This window comes from Podarcis raffonei, chromosome 6, assembly GCF_027172205.1.
Source record: "Podarcis raffonei isolate rPodRaf1 chromosome 6, rPodRaf1.pri, whole genome shotgun sequence".
Lineage (NCBI taxonomy): Eukaryota > Metazoa > Chordata > Lepidosauria > Squamata > Lacertidae > Podarcis > Podarcis raffonei.
The window spans coordinates 2,683,598-2,702,039 of NC_070607.1; the positions used below are offsets into that span (position 1 = coordinate 2,683,598).

General features: G+C 41.3%; 1 protein-coding gene across 12 annotated transcripts in view; it reads left to right on the forward strand.

Moving 5' to 3' along the window:
• Nucleotides 1-18,442, forward strand: part of PRRC2C (proline rich coiled-coil 2C) — a 72,956-nt gene that overhangs the window by 27,936 nt on the left and 26,578 nt on the right. For 10 of the 12 annotated variants that reach the window (XM_053391145.1, XM_053391154.1, XM_053391150.1 and 7 more), the window contains exons 15-23: nt 854-1,067; nt 2,280-4,655; nt 5,960-6,165; nt 6,530-6,684; nt 9,768-10,116; nt 10,963-11,048; nt 11,394-11,579; nt 13,032-13,283; nt 16,910-16,999. In XM_053391145.1, coding sequence (XP_053247120.1) covers nt 854-1,067; nt 2,280-4,655; nt 5,960-6,165; nt 6,530-6,684; nt 9,768-10,116; nt 10,963-11,048; nt 11,394-11,579; nt 13,032-13,283; nt 16,910-16,999 — 3,914 coding nt within the window. The remainder of the gene's footprint in view (nt 1-853; nt 1,068-2,279; nt 4,656-5,959; nt 6,166-6,529; nt 6,685-9,767; nt 10,117-10,962; nt 11,049-11,393; nt 11,580-13,031; nt 13,284-16,909; nt 17,000-18,442) is intronic. The other 2 variants (XM_053391153.1, XM_053391156.1) reach the window with 1 other exon arrangement.

Consider the following 18,442-nt stretch of genomic DNA (forward strand, 5'->3'; position numbering starts at 1 on the left):
CTCCTGCCTTTATAGTGAACGAGTTCCAAGTCTGCACTGTTCTGCTGATTTTTATCTGATTTGTGCAAGGTTCCTCTTTTGTAGGCAAGGGAGAGAAAGGAGACAGCAGTAGTGAACACTGTTCTTTCCAGGCTGAGCTTATTCCTGGCCCACAGTTCTTAGGACTGTGAGCAAGCCTCACAGCTGCGTTTCATTCCCCTTCCCCTTTGCAAATAATTCAACAGAGGCAGGAGGGGTGGATAAGTGCATTTAGGCTTGCCTTTACAACCTTTGTTCAGGCTCATTGAGCTCTTCAATGCAGGGTGTGGGTCCCAGTCCCTGCTACCTCTTTTCATCTGATCTTTTCCTCCTCTTGGGATTTCTGCATGTTTATTTCTCCTCCGTCAGCTGAACCCATTCTTTGAGGGGCATATAGGATTAAGTGTGGGCAAAGTCCCGTTATACATTCCTTTGAAATGTTTTTTCGGTGATGCACAGTGGAATCCTACTACCTGACCTGTTCTTGGCATGATTAAGATACAGTGGTACCTTGGTACTCGATTGCCTTAGTTGTCAGGGAAAAATCGGCTCCCAAACGTTGCAAACGCAGAAGTGAGTGTTCTGGTTTGCAAATGTTTTTTGGAAGTCAAACATCTGATGTGGCTTCCTATTGAGTGCGGGAAGCTCCTGCAGCCAATTGGAAGCCGCATTTTACCTTCCCATAGCAGCGGCATGCTTTCAAACTGCTAGGTTGGCAGAAGCTGGGACAGAGCAAAGGGAGCTCACCTTGTCACATAGATTTGAACCGCTGACCTTTCAGTTACTTTTTTGAGCTGCATGGTTTAACTTCTTAATTTCAATATCTCCATTATAGGAATAATACCTCCTAAGCCACTTCTAAGAAGGGACCAGATGGAAGGGGCAGGAACTGCTGCGGACTCTTTTGATCATGTTACTCGATCAGCAAGGGAGCATGCTATTCCTCTGTCAGAACCGCGCATGGTGTGGGGGTCAGAACCATATCCTCATGCAGAGCCTCAGCAGACTAGCAATCCCCCCAAAATACTAGAAGACACTGAAGATCTAAGGTAAGCTTTGGGGTTCTCTTACTGTATTCTATTTATCTTTTTCTGCATTATCCTATTGCATCTTGCGCATTTCACATACCGTAAAACAGGCCTAGGGAATATCTGGCTCATGGGCCAAGTTAGATCCATCTAGGGTTCTAATTTGGCCCACAAGATTGTTTCCCCAAACCACTTCCTGTTGCCTGACATATGTGATGCCAGTTGATGTATAGGTAAGCATGCAGCTGCAAAGGAACAATTATGAGCTTAAAATGGGCTCCCACTTGTTCTTTTACAAGGATAGCTCACTGTTAAGGAATCTCACTGGGATGTGTTGCACTAGGGAGTTCTTGATGGGTTCACCTGAGGGGTCTGAAGCTGAAAGCAAGACCTTTGAATGTGTGCTTTCAGCTGTTTGGTTTTCACAGTGCAAAGGGACTCACTTTCAGTGGGGCCTTTTGAAGATGTTACCTGATGTCAGCTGTCAAAGTGGTCTTTGGGGGAGGTTAGGATCTGGCCTGCAGACAAAGCTTGTGATAGTCCAAGTGTGTTGAGCATAAAATCCAATAACCAATTGCAAGGGGCAACGCTGTTGTTTGCAAATAACAAATGCCTTGCTTCAAGTTGTAAGACTGTATTAGGGACACATTTTGGGGCACAAAAGATATTTCTCAAAAGATATTTCTAGTTTGTGTTCTCTCTCTAGGGATTCATTAATCCACAGTATGCAAGGTTGGACTCTGACCATAATCTTGGTAACTGCTCTGGCTTTGTACACTTTCAAATATGAAGGTATACAGCGAGCTGAGTAGACCTTTGCATGGTAGACCTTCAGTAATACAGCTAGAACGTTCAGTGTACCTCATATATTTTATTGAATCTGAAGTGACCGGCAGAATGATTCTTCCTAATTGGCTGCTTCGGGGGGGTTGTTAGTGCAATTTGGGGGTGGGGGGTGGGCATGGACACCATTGGCATGGCCAATTGTCAGGGCAGGGGTGATGAGAGTTGTAATCCAGCAACATCTGGAGGCCAAAGGCTAGCCACCCCTGTTTTAGCCTTGTCCCCCACCACAAGTTCATTGGCTAAAATGCTCTCCAGAAATGATTTTCTGTCTCTTGTGAACATTGTATGGGCTAATCCTACAGCAGTTGTCCTGCATTCTTTTTATCATGTTTAATATATAGAGACTTTGATAGGAATTCAACTTAAATTGTGGCTTCCTTCTTTTAGGCCTGAGGCACTTCTGGATCAGGAACACATAGCTGTTCAAGAGGTTTACGCAGCAGAACAGATTCATTTGGACTCTCAGACAAAGGTGGACTTCTTCAAAGAACCCAGTGAAATGAGTGTACAGAAGACTTCAGTCAGGACTTTAGAAGATGCTCAGCCTCACCAAACTGACACACCTGCTCCTGCGCTGAGTTTTGAAGTAAATGCAGAAAATGTCTCCCAGATCTCCAAGGAAGAAGAAATGCTTGTAGAAGAGAGCAATACTTCCCTGAAGAGCATTTCTCATGGGTCAAGCCATTCTCTGAAATCTGAAGACCAAGCAAATGATTCACAATCAAATGTTTCCAAAGTCAGCAGCAGACACATTGAGCCAAAAGAACCAGTTCTTGAAAGAATAGATAGTAAACTGAAAAAAGAAGTGTTTGTAACTAATAGGCTGTCTGAAGGACCAAAGCCTGAAAAACCCTTTAAGCCTAAATCTGAAACTAGGTGGGGTCCAAGACCAGGTTATGGGAGAAGAGAGGAAGGTAGTGATAGGCCAGTGAGAAGGTCTGGTCCTATTAAAAAGCCTATCCTTCGAGATATGAAAGAAGAGCGTGAGCAAAGAGAAGAGCGTGAACAAAAGAAGGAAAGGGAAGGAGAAAAACTGACAAATGAGAGAGCTAGCAAGATTGAGAAAAAGGAACAGTCTCAGGTTCCACCTCCCAGGCTAGAACCAGAGAAGACCACCACTGGTGGTAAAAAGGCATTGCAAAGCACACCACAAGCTTCAGACTGCACAGATGCGCCTGTGCAGTCCACAGTTACACCTGCTGTGCAGCAGCCTCTCATTGTCCAGCAGCCTGCAATCGTACCACCAGTGTCTCAGCAGCCACCTGCAGTACAGACATCTCCACCCATAGCTCCACAACTGCCTAGTCCACAAATTACTGTTGAGCTTCCATCCCTTACTATCCAGCAGCTACCAGTTCAGCAGCCTGTCAGCACAACAAAGGAAGAAAAGCAGCCAGAGAAAGTAATCAACAAAGAACGAACTGTAGAGAGACCTCGTATGGAAACTAGACCTGTGAAAAGAGAACCTGGTTTGCCTCCCAGAACATACTGGAAAGAAGCTAGGGATAGGGACTGGTTTCCAGACCAAGGATACAGAGGCAGAGGACGTGGAGAATATTATTCTAGAGGACGAAGCTACAGAGGTTCTTATGGAGGCAGGGGTCGAGGTGGGAGAGGCCACAATAGAGACTATCCACATTACAGAGACACTAAGCCTCGTGTGGAGCACGTGCCTTCTGGTCCTCTTAGGCAGAGAGAAGAGAGTGAAACCCGTAGTGAGAGCTCTGATTTTGAAGTAGTTCCAAAACGGCGAAGACAGAGAGGCTCAGAAACTGACTCTGACAGTGAAGTGCATGAAAGTGCAAGTGACACCCTTCTTTCAGACAAGGACAGCTTAAGCAAAGGCAGACACCCAAAGAGAGAAGAAAAGACAGGTGTCAAAAAGCCTGCAAAAGCTATATTGTCTTATAAACCTGAACATAATATCCGAGGGGACAATAGGGTTTTAGACAAAACTTACGGGAGGGAAGATGAGAATAAACCCAAACCAGGATTTCTTCCTAAAGGAGAACCTTCTAGACGTGGCAGGGGGGGCATGTTCAGACGTGGGGGTAGAGATCCAGTTGGCCGTCCACCTCGGCCATCTACTCTTAGGAAACCAGGATACAGAGAGAATCAGTGGAACCCGAGGCAGATGGAACCCCCCAAACTTGAAGATGGGGAGCCCCCACAAAGGCATGACCATTATGGTTCTATGTCACTGGATAAAAGGCCACCTGCGAAGTTTGAGAGAAAATTTGATCCTACTCGGGAAAGGCCTCGTAGGCAAAGACCTGCACGACCTCCCAGGCAAGATAAGCCACCACGCTTTAGGCGTCTAAAAGAGAGAGAGGCAGCATCAAAAATAAGTGAAGCCACAACCAGCTCATCATCAAGTGCTGCAATGAGTAGCGCAGTTAATGAACAGCCAAGCACTACTTTGGAGGTGTCAGGAAGTAAGACACCAGACTTGTCCAATCAGAACTCCTCAGACCAAGCAAATGAAGAGTGGGAAACTGCTTCAGAAAGCAGTGATTTCAATGAGAGGCGTGAGAGGGATGAAAAAAAAACAGCAGATGTTACAGCACAGGTAGCTGTTAAGACTGGGGAAAGCACGCTAGCCCCAAAAAGGGAAATAGCCAAGAGAAGTTTTTCCAGTCAGCGGCCTGGGATTGATCGGCAAAATCGTCGTGGAAATTGTGGACCACCCAAATCTGGACGGAACTTCTCAGGGCCAAGAAATGAAAGGAGAAGTGGCCCTCCAACAAGACCTGGGAAAAGGGGGTAAGTGTGTTTGCCACTGGAAGATGGATGCAGAAATTCCATTCAATTACTGAGTTCACTGGAAACTTAAAAATAGATTCACTTAACCAAATTGGTTTAAAGAGCTATGACCATTCAATGGGTAGTGGTTCGAGTTAACTAGCTTTGATAAGTGGTATCTAATGATTGCAAAATAAATGGAAAATTGAGGTGATAATTATGGATAGAGACAGAACGCTGTGAGATCAAACCACCATCCAGCAATGATGCTTGCCCCAAATTATTCTTGTCTCCGGCACCTGTAACCCCAACTGCTTTTTACCTTTTTAAAGTTTATTTCCTCATATACAAGTTGTGGAATTGAGTCACTTACTCTTTTGTGTTAAAGTCTGGTGAGGAAGTATAATTTTCTGCACCAGTTCCAGGAGTTTTCCCAAACACCTTACTAAAACAGAATCTCTTTAGCTAACCAAATTGAACCTTGATCAGTCCTTGTAGCTCAGTGTAGGCAGAGGAAAAACAAATTTGTGGGTCATATACAATTAAATTATACTCAGATTAGACCCACTGAAATTAATAGTTCTAAACCATTCATAGTCAAATTATTCAGAGTAGGACTAGCACTGCCTACAACCCTGAAACAGCAACTCCTCCAGTAGGTGTTTCAAGCATCTACAAATTTGCCTTTAGAAGTTGTTGGGAGAAGTGTTTCATCAGATACTTTTTCCTATATTGTATCTGAATCAAAACATCTAGAGATCCCTTTCTTGCCGTTAAAATAGGCTATACTCAAAACAAATGTATACGTCTGTAGGGACAAAGATACCTGTCTTATGTAGAGACAGACCGTTGGTCCATCTAACCTAAACAGACAGACAGCTGCTCCAAGGCTTTTAGGCGGGACTCTTGCACAGCTGTATATACCAGGACATGTCAGGGCATGCAAGTCATGTATTCTACCACCAGGTTTGTGCCCCCCCCCCAGTAAAATCCCCACTTTTGGTATTTTCAGGGGAATATCAGTAGCACTCCTGTAGTTAAGTTCTACCTCTAAATTATTGTTGAACAATTTCACCCACTTAAGTTTTGAACTAGACCAAATGCAACTCCCATTAGTTTTTCTTCTACAACTTGGTTATAGGCTCTTTGCCATCTTTCTATTTCCTTTGTCATTTCTCAGTATCTTTTCTGAATTCATTGTGATGCACAGAATGGAGCGTGTTAGCTTCAACTAAAGTCTTATTAAAGTTCTATGTAGCTCTGCCTCTCCCTTCTCCTCCACCTTTTGCTATACAATGCTATCTCATTTTGTGTTTATGATACAGACCATTTGAAGAACAAGCTGCAGTTGTGATTAGTGCTGAAACAGTTGGGAGCAGTTTACATCCAGAAGAAAGTGGGAACAGCGCTGCTGCCCTGAAAGGTTCCAAAGATCCCAACATCAAGAAGCGAGAAGAGCCCAAAGCTGGTCCAAAGAAACCGAAAGAGAAAGTGGATGCAATTTCTCAATTTGACCTTAACAACTATGCAAGTATGTACTGGAAGCTCCTCTTCAGAATCTTAGATGTATTACAGGCGCGCGCACACACACACGCTTACATGGGGGTTATGTTCCGAGGCACTGCACACATCAGTGAAATTGTGTATATTTGAAACACCATTGGAAAAGGCCTGCAAACCCCCCATTCTACCACGCCCTACTCTGCCTCTTGTGTGACTTTTTGGATCACTTCCGGGTTTGGCGTATGCACACATACTGAACGTGCATAAATGGGTCTGCAGTATAATAGTATTTTATTTTGTTTTTTTCTGCCATTTGAATCAACCCCACAGATGATGGCTTCATTTATTTGAATAGGGGTTAATTTTAACTAAATTTCGGACCTTCATTACAGGTGTTGTGATTATTGATGACCACCCTGAAGTGACAGTAGTTGAAGATTCCCAGTCCAATTTGAACAATGATGGTTTTACTGAAGTGGTATCAAAAAAGCAACAAAAACGCCTGCAAGATGAAGAACGCAGGAAGAAGGAAGAGCAAACAGTGCAGGTTTAGTATCATATGTATCATCTCTCTCTGTCCCATGCATCTTTTTTGTACACATTATTTAATATGTGCATATGCAGTGCATTCCTGCCCTCCATTGTGAGCTCACACTTGCATGAATAACTCAGTAGCAAGAGTTCTCTAAAAGCATTGTTCACTTGAGCTGGCTACTTTCTGAAATAGTCTTACTCCATGGTGTCAGCCTGTCAGGCTACCCACAAGCTCCAGTTCTCACAGAAGGATGCTGAGTTGCTCAGTTTTGTATGATGCAGTTGTTGTTTTTTTAAATGTAGTGAATTTCTTATTTATTTGACAGGAACCCTGATTTATTTATTTATTTATTTATTTATTTGCTGGCCCTTTGGTGGAGACTGAAACAGAATAAATAAATAAACTTTCTTCAAAAATGTCAAAACCTGTGGTGGAATTTGTAAACCTAACCTTTCATGGCAACACATTTCAGTCTTTATTCTTGCTTACCCATATTCATTGGTCTTATTTGGGAAGTCGCTTAAATTCCAGTTAGCTCTAACAGTGCTTCCTGATAGTCATTGAAGGTCTGGCGTTCCAGCTCTGAGCAACACGTGCTGCTTGCAGTTCATGGCAGATTTCTCAATACAACTCTAAGATCAAATCCTTTGCTTGAGCAGCTGAGTGTTCTCTGGACTGAGGGCTTCTCCACACTTCCTCTTATCCTGCTGCTTTCCAATGTAGAAAACCTCAAACAGTCCTTTGGCACTAAATTGGAGCAAACGACAATTTGGGGTTTCTCCGATTTAGCACTAAAAACTGGGTTTTCCTTGGGAAAAGGAGCAGGGCAAAAAGATATTTCTAAATATATTTTGCAAGGGAAAAAACCGAACATAAAATATAAAATATTGATGCAAAAGAGAGAGGAGGTTGTTCCCTGCCGGATATGAGACTATACTGTGAAGCATCTTACCTTTGTTGGCTGAAGGAATGGATGACATTAGAGAATTCATGTATTCTAGACTTATAAGGTCATGATAGTATTTTTGGTTGGCACGCTTATTTATGATATGAAAAGGTGAAAGTACATAAAGGATTTACAAATCATATAATTAGGAAAAATATGTGTAGAGTATGGGATAAATGCAAAAATCTATTAGAGGTTAAAACACCACTTTGGCTCTCACTGTTGGAAGCGCTATAGCGGTAAAGAAAAAATATGATAGAAGGGTGGACAACTTAGAGAAATTTATTAAAATGAGGGAGGAGAGTATCAATTAAAAGAATTTAAGAAATTATCAGGAAAATTAACAGCATGGATACAATATCATCATTTGAATGATGTATTTAAGAAAGATAGGATACAAGGGTTTGGGGAACAAATATTACAACTGGAGAGTGACCTGATGGAATGTAATGTAAAAGTGCTGTCTAAAATGTATAAGATATTATTGGAATGGGAGCCAAAGGATGAGCAAGTAAAATCCTTAATGATAAATTGGGCAATAGATATTGGTCACAATATAGATATGGAGCAAGGGAACAATTGTGGAATATGGATATAAAATTTACAGCATGTTATGTCTAAGAGAAAATTGTATGAAAATGATATATTGATGGTACCTAACACCGAGTAGACTGGCAAAAATGTATAAATCTCAATCAAATAAGTGCTGAAAATGTAAAGCGAAAGAAGGTTCTTTTTATCATATGTGGTGGTTTTGTAGTAAGATTAAAGCTTACTGGGAAATGATATATAATGAATTGAAAAAGATGTTTTAAATCGGGGGTCGGCAACCTAAGGCCCATGGGCCGGAAGCGGCCCACGGAGGCCGTTTAACTGGCCCGTGAGCTGCCTCCGAACCGAGCCGTCCGCTCAGCGAGTCCCCACGCATTGCGCTAAGCCGGCACAGCACAGCATGGGGACTCTCTTCCGTGGCTCCGGAATTCGCTTCTGCGCATGTCCGCAGCGCTGGAAATCGCTTCTGACCAGGTGCACTTTTTGGCATCTGGGCAGGCACAGAAGGGATTTCTGGCGTCGCACTGCGCCGATAAGCCTTGCCGACCCCTGTTTTAAATAATGTTTGTTAAAAAAACCAGAAGCTTTCTTTTTGGGAATTATAGGGACAGAACTACCCAAACTATATTGAAATTTATTCATGTATGCGACTACAGCTGCAAGAATGTTACTTGCCCCAAAATGGAAAGAAGTCCCAGCAAAAGAAAAATGGATACAAAAACTTAGCGGAAAAACATGAAAATGGAAATAGTTTGTTGAATATTTACAAACAAACTGTAAACAGATAAGAACATTGGCAGAATTATTGTAATAACCTGCAGTTTTATAAGAGTATATATTTAAGGGAGATGAATAAATGAACAAATTAAGTTAATTTAGATATGCAGAAAATATAAAAAATAAATTTAAAGAACTGCAGAAAGAGGAAGAAGGAAGTCAAGTTTTGATATGTTAAAATGGCTGTAAAATTATTGAAATGTACAAAATTGAAAATCAGAAATAATATATATATAAAGGAAAGGAACAGGACAAGGGGAAAACCACTCAGACCTGTGCTTTCTAAGCAAGGGACGAGTGGAAGTGTGGACGAACCCTGACTGACCACCAGAGTGCCTCAGGAGTTCACAATCAGGATATTATAAGAATTGAGCCCACTGCTGTATTGGCACTGAAAATAAGGAATCAGTTTTGCAACTAGTAGTAGCTAATTGATGTAATGTCATCCATGAGTTCATCCAATCTTTAATTTAGAGTGCCTTAATGCTAGTGGATATCATATCAGTGGCAATAAGTTCCATAGGTTAAATTGTATATTGTTTGCAAAAAGTACTTCACCTTGAATGTGCTTCTTGTCAATTTTAGTGGATGGCCATTTTATTTTGAGTGTAAATCAGTGTTCCTGCTTACTTTCTCCATATGTCTTGTGATTTAATAAACCTTTCATAAAACCTTCATTTTCCCTATTGTAGCTTAAAAAAGCCCAACTGATGCATATGGGAAAACAAAATATCTAACAGTTCTTTGGAGCAGAGTTTCCATTTCAGTTGTTCTGGGAAGGTAAACTGCAAGCTCTCTTAACAATCTTACATATTTTTAGGTCTGGACCAAAAAGAGTTCAAATGAAAAAGGAAGGTGTCCAAATTCCAAACTACCACCCAGGTTTGCCAAAAAGCAACAGCAGGCGACAGCAGCAGCCGCAGCTGCCACTCAGCAGGTTCAGGTTCAGGCTCAACCGCAACTCCCCCTGCAGTGTGTGTCTCAGATTCCAAGTCCACAGACTTCAGTTCAGCTGCAACCACAGGCAACCTGTGCAGCAAACAGCAGCACCGAGTATACAGCAACAAGCAAAACTCTTCAGAACACACCATCTCATAACGCTGTAGGAACCGAATTATGGGATAATAAAGTGCCACCTACAACAGTCCTCAATGACATCTCAAAAAAATGTAAGCAAGCCATTTTTTTTCCTCCTGGTAAGACATGCAAGAAAAAAATGTGTGCTTGAAATCTTGAGTAACAGACAGCCTTTCCTGGGCACCTCAGTTACTCTTGGGTTGATGCTTTGGAACCTCCACGTAGATAAGCTGTCCTGTGAAGTGATTTATAATGATGGAGAGCTCCAAGGCTTGTCCACATATACCCATTCTCAGTCCTCCTTTCTCTGACCTCACTGTTCTTATGTATGGGTAGGACTACCCAATGTTTGCGAAAACATTTACTGCCTGCCATTTGCCTTTTATGTGGACACTTTTTAAAAGGGAATTGTTGAGAATTATTTACTGCTTTGACATATCTTTGTTCATTTGCATTGCAGGGGGTTGGACTAGATTACCCTCAGAGTCCTTTGCAACTCTACAATTCTATGAGCTTTTTTTTTAACCTAGGCTAATGCCAGTAGGTATTTTTAGGCATTTCAGCTTTAACCAAAAATGAAAAGCTTATTTGATCTTCCCACACATGCCATCCATCCGAACTTTTGATTTATTTTCATTGGCCTCTACTACTTGAGAGGAGGATGTAGATAATATAGAAATCAATCTAGAAGCAATAGAATTGCTGAACTCCTAGCACACACTTTATTAATGTGTTCTTTGTGAGCAGATAACTGGGATACTTTGTCCTGAATGTTCTCTTACCATTTCATGCAAAGTGTTAAAATATTTTGAATTCTTAGCAAGCAGCATGCTGCCTTGCACTAATTTTATGTAAGGGGGGGAATCATAGTTAGTTTGCAATTAGCACTTATACTATCAAATTTTGTTCTAATTCCACCTTGTTCTCTGGACTTTTAGTGGGACCCATTAGCCCTCCCCAGCCTCCTTCAGTCAGTGCATGGAACAAGCCTTTGACATCATTTGGATCAGCTCCATCTCCAGAGGTAATGAACAGACATGTTCTCATCTATTGTTAGCTGTGTTCTAATTTGTCAGTGGCTAGAAGTGAAAAGGCAAAACACATTATCCATTTTCTCAAATGGGTAACTAGTTTTCACAGGTAAAACAGCCATTACTCGTTAGTAGGTAGCTAGCTTACAGGTGTTAACATCTTCAAACCAATATCTGATAGGTTAAATAAAACCTGATTGATATGAAATATAATCTTTAATGGTTATAATATAAATTTGCTGATAACATTAGAGCTATGGTGAATTACTTAATTGAATGTTGCAGTATGGAACAAAAGTGTGCCTGTGTTAAACTAAATTTTCTGGGATCCTTACTAGGGAACAACAGTTGGGCAAGAAAGTGGAATTGATTTGGGAATAGAAACTATTCAGTTTGGTGCTCCAGCATCTAGTGGGAGTGACAGTGAAGTTGGCCCAGTTTCAGAGAAGACCTCAGAGAAGCTTCTTGAACCAAAGGAGCAAAGGCAAAAGCAGCCCCGGGCAGGACCTATAAAAGCACAGAAGGTAAGTGAAACTCTCCAACTTTCATGAACTACAGAAGCATTTCAGAAGCTGCATTTTTGTGCCCATGTGTTCCAGCAAGAGGAAATCTAATCAAACTTCTATGATTATGTATCCTGGTTAACATATTTCTGATTATTTGGGGGGGGGGGAGAGAATTGAATATTTATGTGGGATGCTCACAAAATCAACTGCCACATGTTAAAAACTGCTGTGATTGCTTGTTGATATAACTGAAACAAATTAACTCACTCCAAAGTCTATACATTTATCTAGGAAAATCAAAAATACAACTTAAGATACTGGAGCATCAAGAATACCTAAATAAGGAAATAATAGAAGAAGAAAAATAGACGATAATTAAAAATTTATAAGGCACCAGAGATTGCTGCATTTCCAGGATAATAAAAATTGAAACATACTTTCTTACGTTGTTTATTGGAATAATGAATTGCAATCCATTACTTCACTCCTGGAAAAAATGAATTATAACAATTCCCAAAACTAGCAAAAAACGTAGGGTATGTGGATTCCTGTATATCCCAGTGCAAATCTGACCTAACAGAGGTACAGATACATAGCTCCACCTACCATGTGGCAGTGCCGGTGGCAAAGAGAGCATATCATCACTGAATGCCCAGCAGAGCTTTATAGAATAGTAAATTGACTGGTCCAGACCGGTATTGTTTCATTAACCATTCAATAGCTTACTGTGAGAGATTTGTGAATCCCTTTTTGGGCGAAATCACTCGGATCTATGTCAGACTTTATGCCAGAGCACCATCATGTTACAGCCTGTGGGATAAGTTTCTGTTGTTGTAGCCTGAGGACATGGACAGGACACAGTAGTGAGGTTGATTGTGTGCCCTCTTGATCTCTGCCCGTGACTGGTAAAATCTAGTAGCAGGGATTGACTAGACTGGGGGAGTGGTCAAAGCCTTCCCACAAAGGGAATTATGTGAAGCATCTTGAAAGAGGCAGTGGTGCAACGCTTTTTAAACCTTCCTGGATCCAGAGGCTTTAGAAACTACCACCCAGTCTCTTAATATTCCATTCATGGCAAGGTGACTTAAGAGAGTCACCTTGCCATGCTGACCAGCCAGCTGCAGTTTGACTAGAGGAAGCAGTTACAGAGATCTAATTGTGTCTGGTTTCAGGCCCACTTGTAGTTGTAACTAAAGTTTATACATTAGTTTTAACTGTATTTTCTCATGTTTGTGTTTGCCGCCCATTGCTGCCTTGGGAGAAAGCAATGCTATTTTTCTAGAAAAAGAGGTACCAGAGCTCACCAGGAACACTTCCCTTGTTCTCTTTTAATGGTAATGGTGCCCACCTGAGATGTGCTAGAACTGTGTTCTGGCTGGAAAAAAGCCGAGGGAGGAAGGATGGAATATAGGTTATATAATAACAAACATAATAAACGAAGAGGCAATAATCTTTCAATACATTGCATAGCTTTCAGATTTGAGTCCAGTAGAAAACAAAGAGTACAAGCCTGGTCCCATTGGGAAAGAACGGTCATTAAAGAACAAGAAAGTAAAGGAGGCTCAACAAGGGGACCCTGAGGGGCAAGAGAAACCAAGCCCTGCTGCCGTCAGAAGTCCAGACCCTGTTCCTGCTAAAGAAGGCAAAGCAGCTGCTGAACTTGGTACTGAAATAGGAACAATGATATCCGTGACGGCTTCAGAGTTTGGAGCAACCCAAAAGGTAAGAATCAAATGGAATGGCTACTTAAGTTAACTAATCAGTGCTGAATGGGTGGAATTTAGATATACCTGAGTGGAATATTTATAAATACGATAAATATTCATATATAGTGAATTTTCATAAATATGGAGAAGCTGGCTTCAGTAGAGCTCTTTCTATGGCCTTCGTCCTAGAAGTTTGCAGTACCCATTTTTTAAAAATGGCTATGAGTAAGTGAAGGCATCCAAGCATTACGTTCTTGCTCAGATATTGCGCCATGCAGCTTTTATGGAGATTTGCTTTAGTAGAAAAGTAACAACAGCTACAAGTCGCTGAAATAAGCTGAAACAGCTTAAAGCTTTGTTTCCTCATACTTTTCCTAGTTCCAGAATGAAGTAATAGGGTGGAAACATCAGCATAAGACAAAGAACAGGGTTGTGTTTTCTGCATTGCTTTCGCTCAGTTTCCTTTGTTTTTTATTTGAAGACTTTTAAAGAACTGTCCAAAATGCATGGTTTCATAGGCTCATGGATTCTGGTACACACAAAAATGAAGCCAAACCATGGCTAAGCATGAATGATTGAACATGTGGGTACTTGGAGAAAAAAATGTGGATGCTTTGCTCCTCCCATAGTCATGTTGCTGCCATGCTCCCCAAAGCTAAGCCATTGTTTCACCTAGCATTGCATCCAAACCTAATGACAGGGCCAAAGTTTCCCCACCTCTGCTCCATATGGGAGAAGTCCTCTTACTTTCTTCTCAGTTGATGCATGTGGAAATATTCTTTCAGGCAATGTCTTGCCTTACAATAATCAAGTATTTCAGCATCAGTTAGTCATGTAGCTAATGTTTCCTAAACCTATTCAACTGATCAAGGAAAACAGCCTGGAACTTCAAAGCATGTTGTTGTTGTTGTTGTTGTTGTTGTTGTTGTTGTTGTTGTTGTTTATACCCCGCCCATCTGGCTGGGCTTCCCCAGCCACTCTGGGCGGCTTCCAAAAAAATATTAAAATACTATAATACATCAAGCATTAAAAACTTCCCTAAACAGGGCTGCCTTCAGATGTCTTCTGAAAGTCTGGTAGTTGTTATTCTCTTTGACATCTGGTGGGAGGGCGTTCCACAGGGAAGGCGCCACTACCGAGAAGGCCCTCTGCCTGGTTCCCTGTAACTTGGCTTCTCACAATGAGGGAACCGCCAGAAGGCCCTCGGTGCTGGACCTCAGTGTCCGGGTATGTTCCATGTCATGTTGTTTTAAATATTTTAGTATTTTCCCAAATAGTCTTGTTCTGCCTTCAGAAGAAGAAGAAGAAGAAAAATTGGCTTTTAACAGTCACCTCTATCCACCCTTGGAAAGTCAATACACATTTGTATGTTTAAACTAGAGTATTAAAGGAGGCCATTTTAGATCCTATGGCTTCGGACAATTATTGTCCACTTTCACATTGGCTATTTTGGGTCATGGTGTTGGAGTGGGATGTGGTATATCAACTCCAGGTAGCTTAGGAAGATGCTGATTATTTGGGTCCATCCCAGTTACTATTATTTGTTTGTTTATTAAATTTGTATACCACCATTCATGTGAAGATCCCAGTTCAGCTTCAGCCTGGATTTGGGACAGAAACAACCTTGATTGGCCTAGTGAATAGCTTATGCCAAACAATGTTCTGGATCTTTCAAATTTTATGGTCTGTTTTAGTGCTCAGCGATTTTTCAATATATTGGCCAAAATCTCTTTTGAAATCGCACCGCAATCATGATTTTGACCTGGCAATACACAGCAATATATTGCTCCTCATACGAGGGAGAACAGGACAGCCGATTTCAAGGGACCGCCAATATCACATGATGATCTCACCCTACCTGTGCGATCTCCATGGCTGCTCCTTTCCTCATCCCCACGCCTGATCTCCAATTTCAGACATTGTGATATATCAGAATATCGTGATGTTTAGCTGCTGATATATCACTATGTTAAAAACCAGGTATCACTCAGCCCTGGTCTTGTTTTTTTCAGTATCCCTAAAATCCTTTGCTTATTAGGGACTACCCCACATTTTGTTCAGAACATTGCTTTACAGAGGTAACTACCATAGAGTTATCAAAATTTTCAAAAGTAGAGGGTTCGTGACTTGGCTTTTGAAAAATAGGGGGCCCTCAGTAATTCGTAATTAAACATTTCCAGTTCCTCCTTGAGGAGCATTTTCAGAAGGTGGTTGAGGAGGACTTCCAGTTCTCCCCATGGTGCCTTGTGGAGTGCCTCAAGGGTCTGTCTTGTCCCCCGTGCTTTTTACCATCTGCATAAAACTGCTGGGGGGACATCAGCTGGATGTTTTGGCAGCAATGTCTAGCTTGCAGATGACACTCAAATCTACCCCTCCTTTTTGTCCTCTGATTTCAGGGGGGCTGTAGAGTTCCTAAACTGGTATCTAGATGCTTTCTTTGAACTGATGGGGGGTAAACAAGCTAAAATTAAATTCAGATAAGATTGAAATCTGTAGGTAGGGAGATCACATGCTCCTTACAACTGATCTTAGATGGAGTTGCCCTCCCACTAAAGAACCAAGTACACACTTTCTGAGTTCTTGTGTACTATACACTAACAGGCAAAGCACAGGTGATGGTGGCCAGGAGCTCATTTTATCAGCTTCAGCTGGTGTACCTATTGGAGAGGTCAAATGTGGCCACAGTTATTAATGCTCTAGTCACATCCAGGCTGGACTCCTTGTGGGGTTTCCTTTAAAGACAGTTTTAAAATTTCAACTGGTTTAGCATGCAACTGTCAGTGTCTTGATGGGAGCTAGGTGGTCAGTCCATGTGAAGCTTTGAAACTGCACTTGGTTGCTAGTGTGTTTCTGAGCCTAATTTAAAGTGCTGGTGGTGACATTTAAAAGAACCATTGGCCCTCCAGATGTTGCCGGTCCACAATTTGCATCATTGCTGGCCATTTGTCATCCATGCAGGGGCTGATGAGAGTTATAGTTCAGCAACAGCTGGAGGGCCAATGGTTGGATTTGAGGTTTTTGGTGTGTTTTTTAAAGGCCTGCCCCCATACCAGTCTGCCCATACTTCCATAGTTGGCAATGGAGGCCATCTTACCTGCCAACCTTCAAGAAAATTGACAGGCATTTTCTTTAGTACCTTCATGGTTCTGGATTTCAGTACCAGTAGGGCTTTGTCCAGCCACATCTCCTTAGGTCCTTAGGAAGGCATTAAGAGCTTGCCTGGTTTTGATGGCCTTCACTTGAATGTTGTTTTAATCCATTTGCTGTGCTGTCTTGCTGCTGATGCTTTAGGTTATAGCTATATTAGGGGGGCTGGATATTTGCTTATTACTGCTGGTTTCATTAATGCTTGGTATTCTGAAAGTATTGCATTGTTCTATTATTGTGGAAATTACCTTGAGAGAGTTTGGTCTTTAAGGTGGCCTATAATTTATCTTAAGTAAAAAGAAGTGTATTCATGTACCTTTTTTGTGGATTATGAAGTTATGTAAAGTTATTTATGATGCTTTATTGTTATGACAGTTTAGTTAATGAAGTTGTGAATGGAGAGATTATTTTAGCTTTTTCATCTCTTTAAAGCTCTCTTTTTTACAGGGTATTGTTATTGTATAGGTCAGCTTCTTCAACTTCTTTTCTTTACAGGAGTCTGTAACAGACTATACAGCACCTTCTTCTCACTCCAGTACAGTGGCTACAAGCAGTGCAAAGATGGAAGAGGCTTTAGTGACAAATGTAAGCTTATTAGTTACTTTAAGCATAGCTTTAAACATAACTCTTATTTTTCATGGCATTTAAAACTAAAACTCTGCTATACAGATCTTCTGTAATTTTTATTTTGTAGTAATAATGCAAAAATAATGTTAGAGACCTTGTAGATAAAGGCTAGTGGAACGTGGGTGTTTCATCTTAATGGAATTTTGAGAAGCTTTCAAGAATTGTGGAAAAAATAGTGGTTTGAGCAATCAGTGCTAGCTAGGCTATAGGGTTACAGTGGTAGCTCGGGTTACATATGCTTCAGGTTACAGACTCCACTAACCCAAAAATAGTACCTTTGGTTAAGAACTTTGCTTCAGGATAAGAACAGAAATTGTGCTCCGGCGGCACAGCAGCAGCTGGAGGCCCCATTAGCTAAAGTGGTGCTTCAGGTTAAGAACAGACTTCCGAAATGAGTTAAGTACTTAACCCGAGGTACCACTGTATTAGCATATTGTGTGTGCAGTACCATGTGGTAAGGAAATGCATATTGTTATGGCAATTGAGATTTTCACAAAATAGTTAATTCTAGGTTCATTAAGGCTCTCACTACACATTCAGAAGGATGACTTGGTGTCATCTCTCTTGGGCTTGTCTGATTTCAGAATATACAATACAGGTGAGGTTTGCATAAAATCACCCTCCACACTAAAAATAAACACACACCTCCCTTCCTGTAGAAAGCTGTGTGTTGAGAAGAAATCTGGCCTAGCTCTTCTTTCCAAAGTGCTACCTTCCCAGCTGTAGGTGGGAGAGCATTCAGTCATGACATCTCCAATACGCCAGGAGGGATTTACTTACATAATCCTTTCCACTGCATCATCTGCATGCAGGTTCCGTTCTCCAAACACAATGCATTCCCAGGAAATGGTTTGTGATGTGAGCGTTCGCATAATGAGCTGATGATTTCCATTATTTCCTATGGGAACATTTCTAATTCATGATTTATCCATTCTTCCTCTATGCTTTCTGCCTGAAACTGTTGCAGCCAGTCAGCAAAAGCCGAACAAAGGAAAAATTATTTCTTTGATCTCTCCTGTTCCCTGATTTGTCTGATCTCCCTCCCTCCATCACTTAATGGTTTCTGCCTGAAACTGCTGCAGCCAATCAGCAAAAGCCAAACAAAAGAAAAAATATTTCTTTGATCTCTCCTGCTCCCTGATTTGTCTGATCTCCTTCCATGCTTTGTGCCTGAAATGGCTGCTGCTGTCCAGCAAAACACAACCAAGTAAGGAAATGGGCAAACTTTGACTGTTTGGGTATCTGAATTGGCCATCTATGTACCAAGGTTTGGGCATAATTCTTTGTGTTCAGATAACTGAGATTTTGTATAATGAGCATTCCAATAGCAGCACCTGCACATACATCAGTTTTACTAGAATTTATTTCTATATCAAAATTGCCAATCTGTTATATAACATG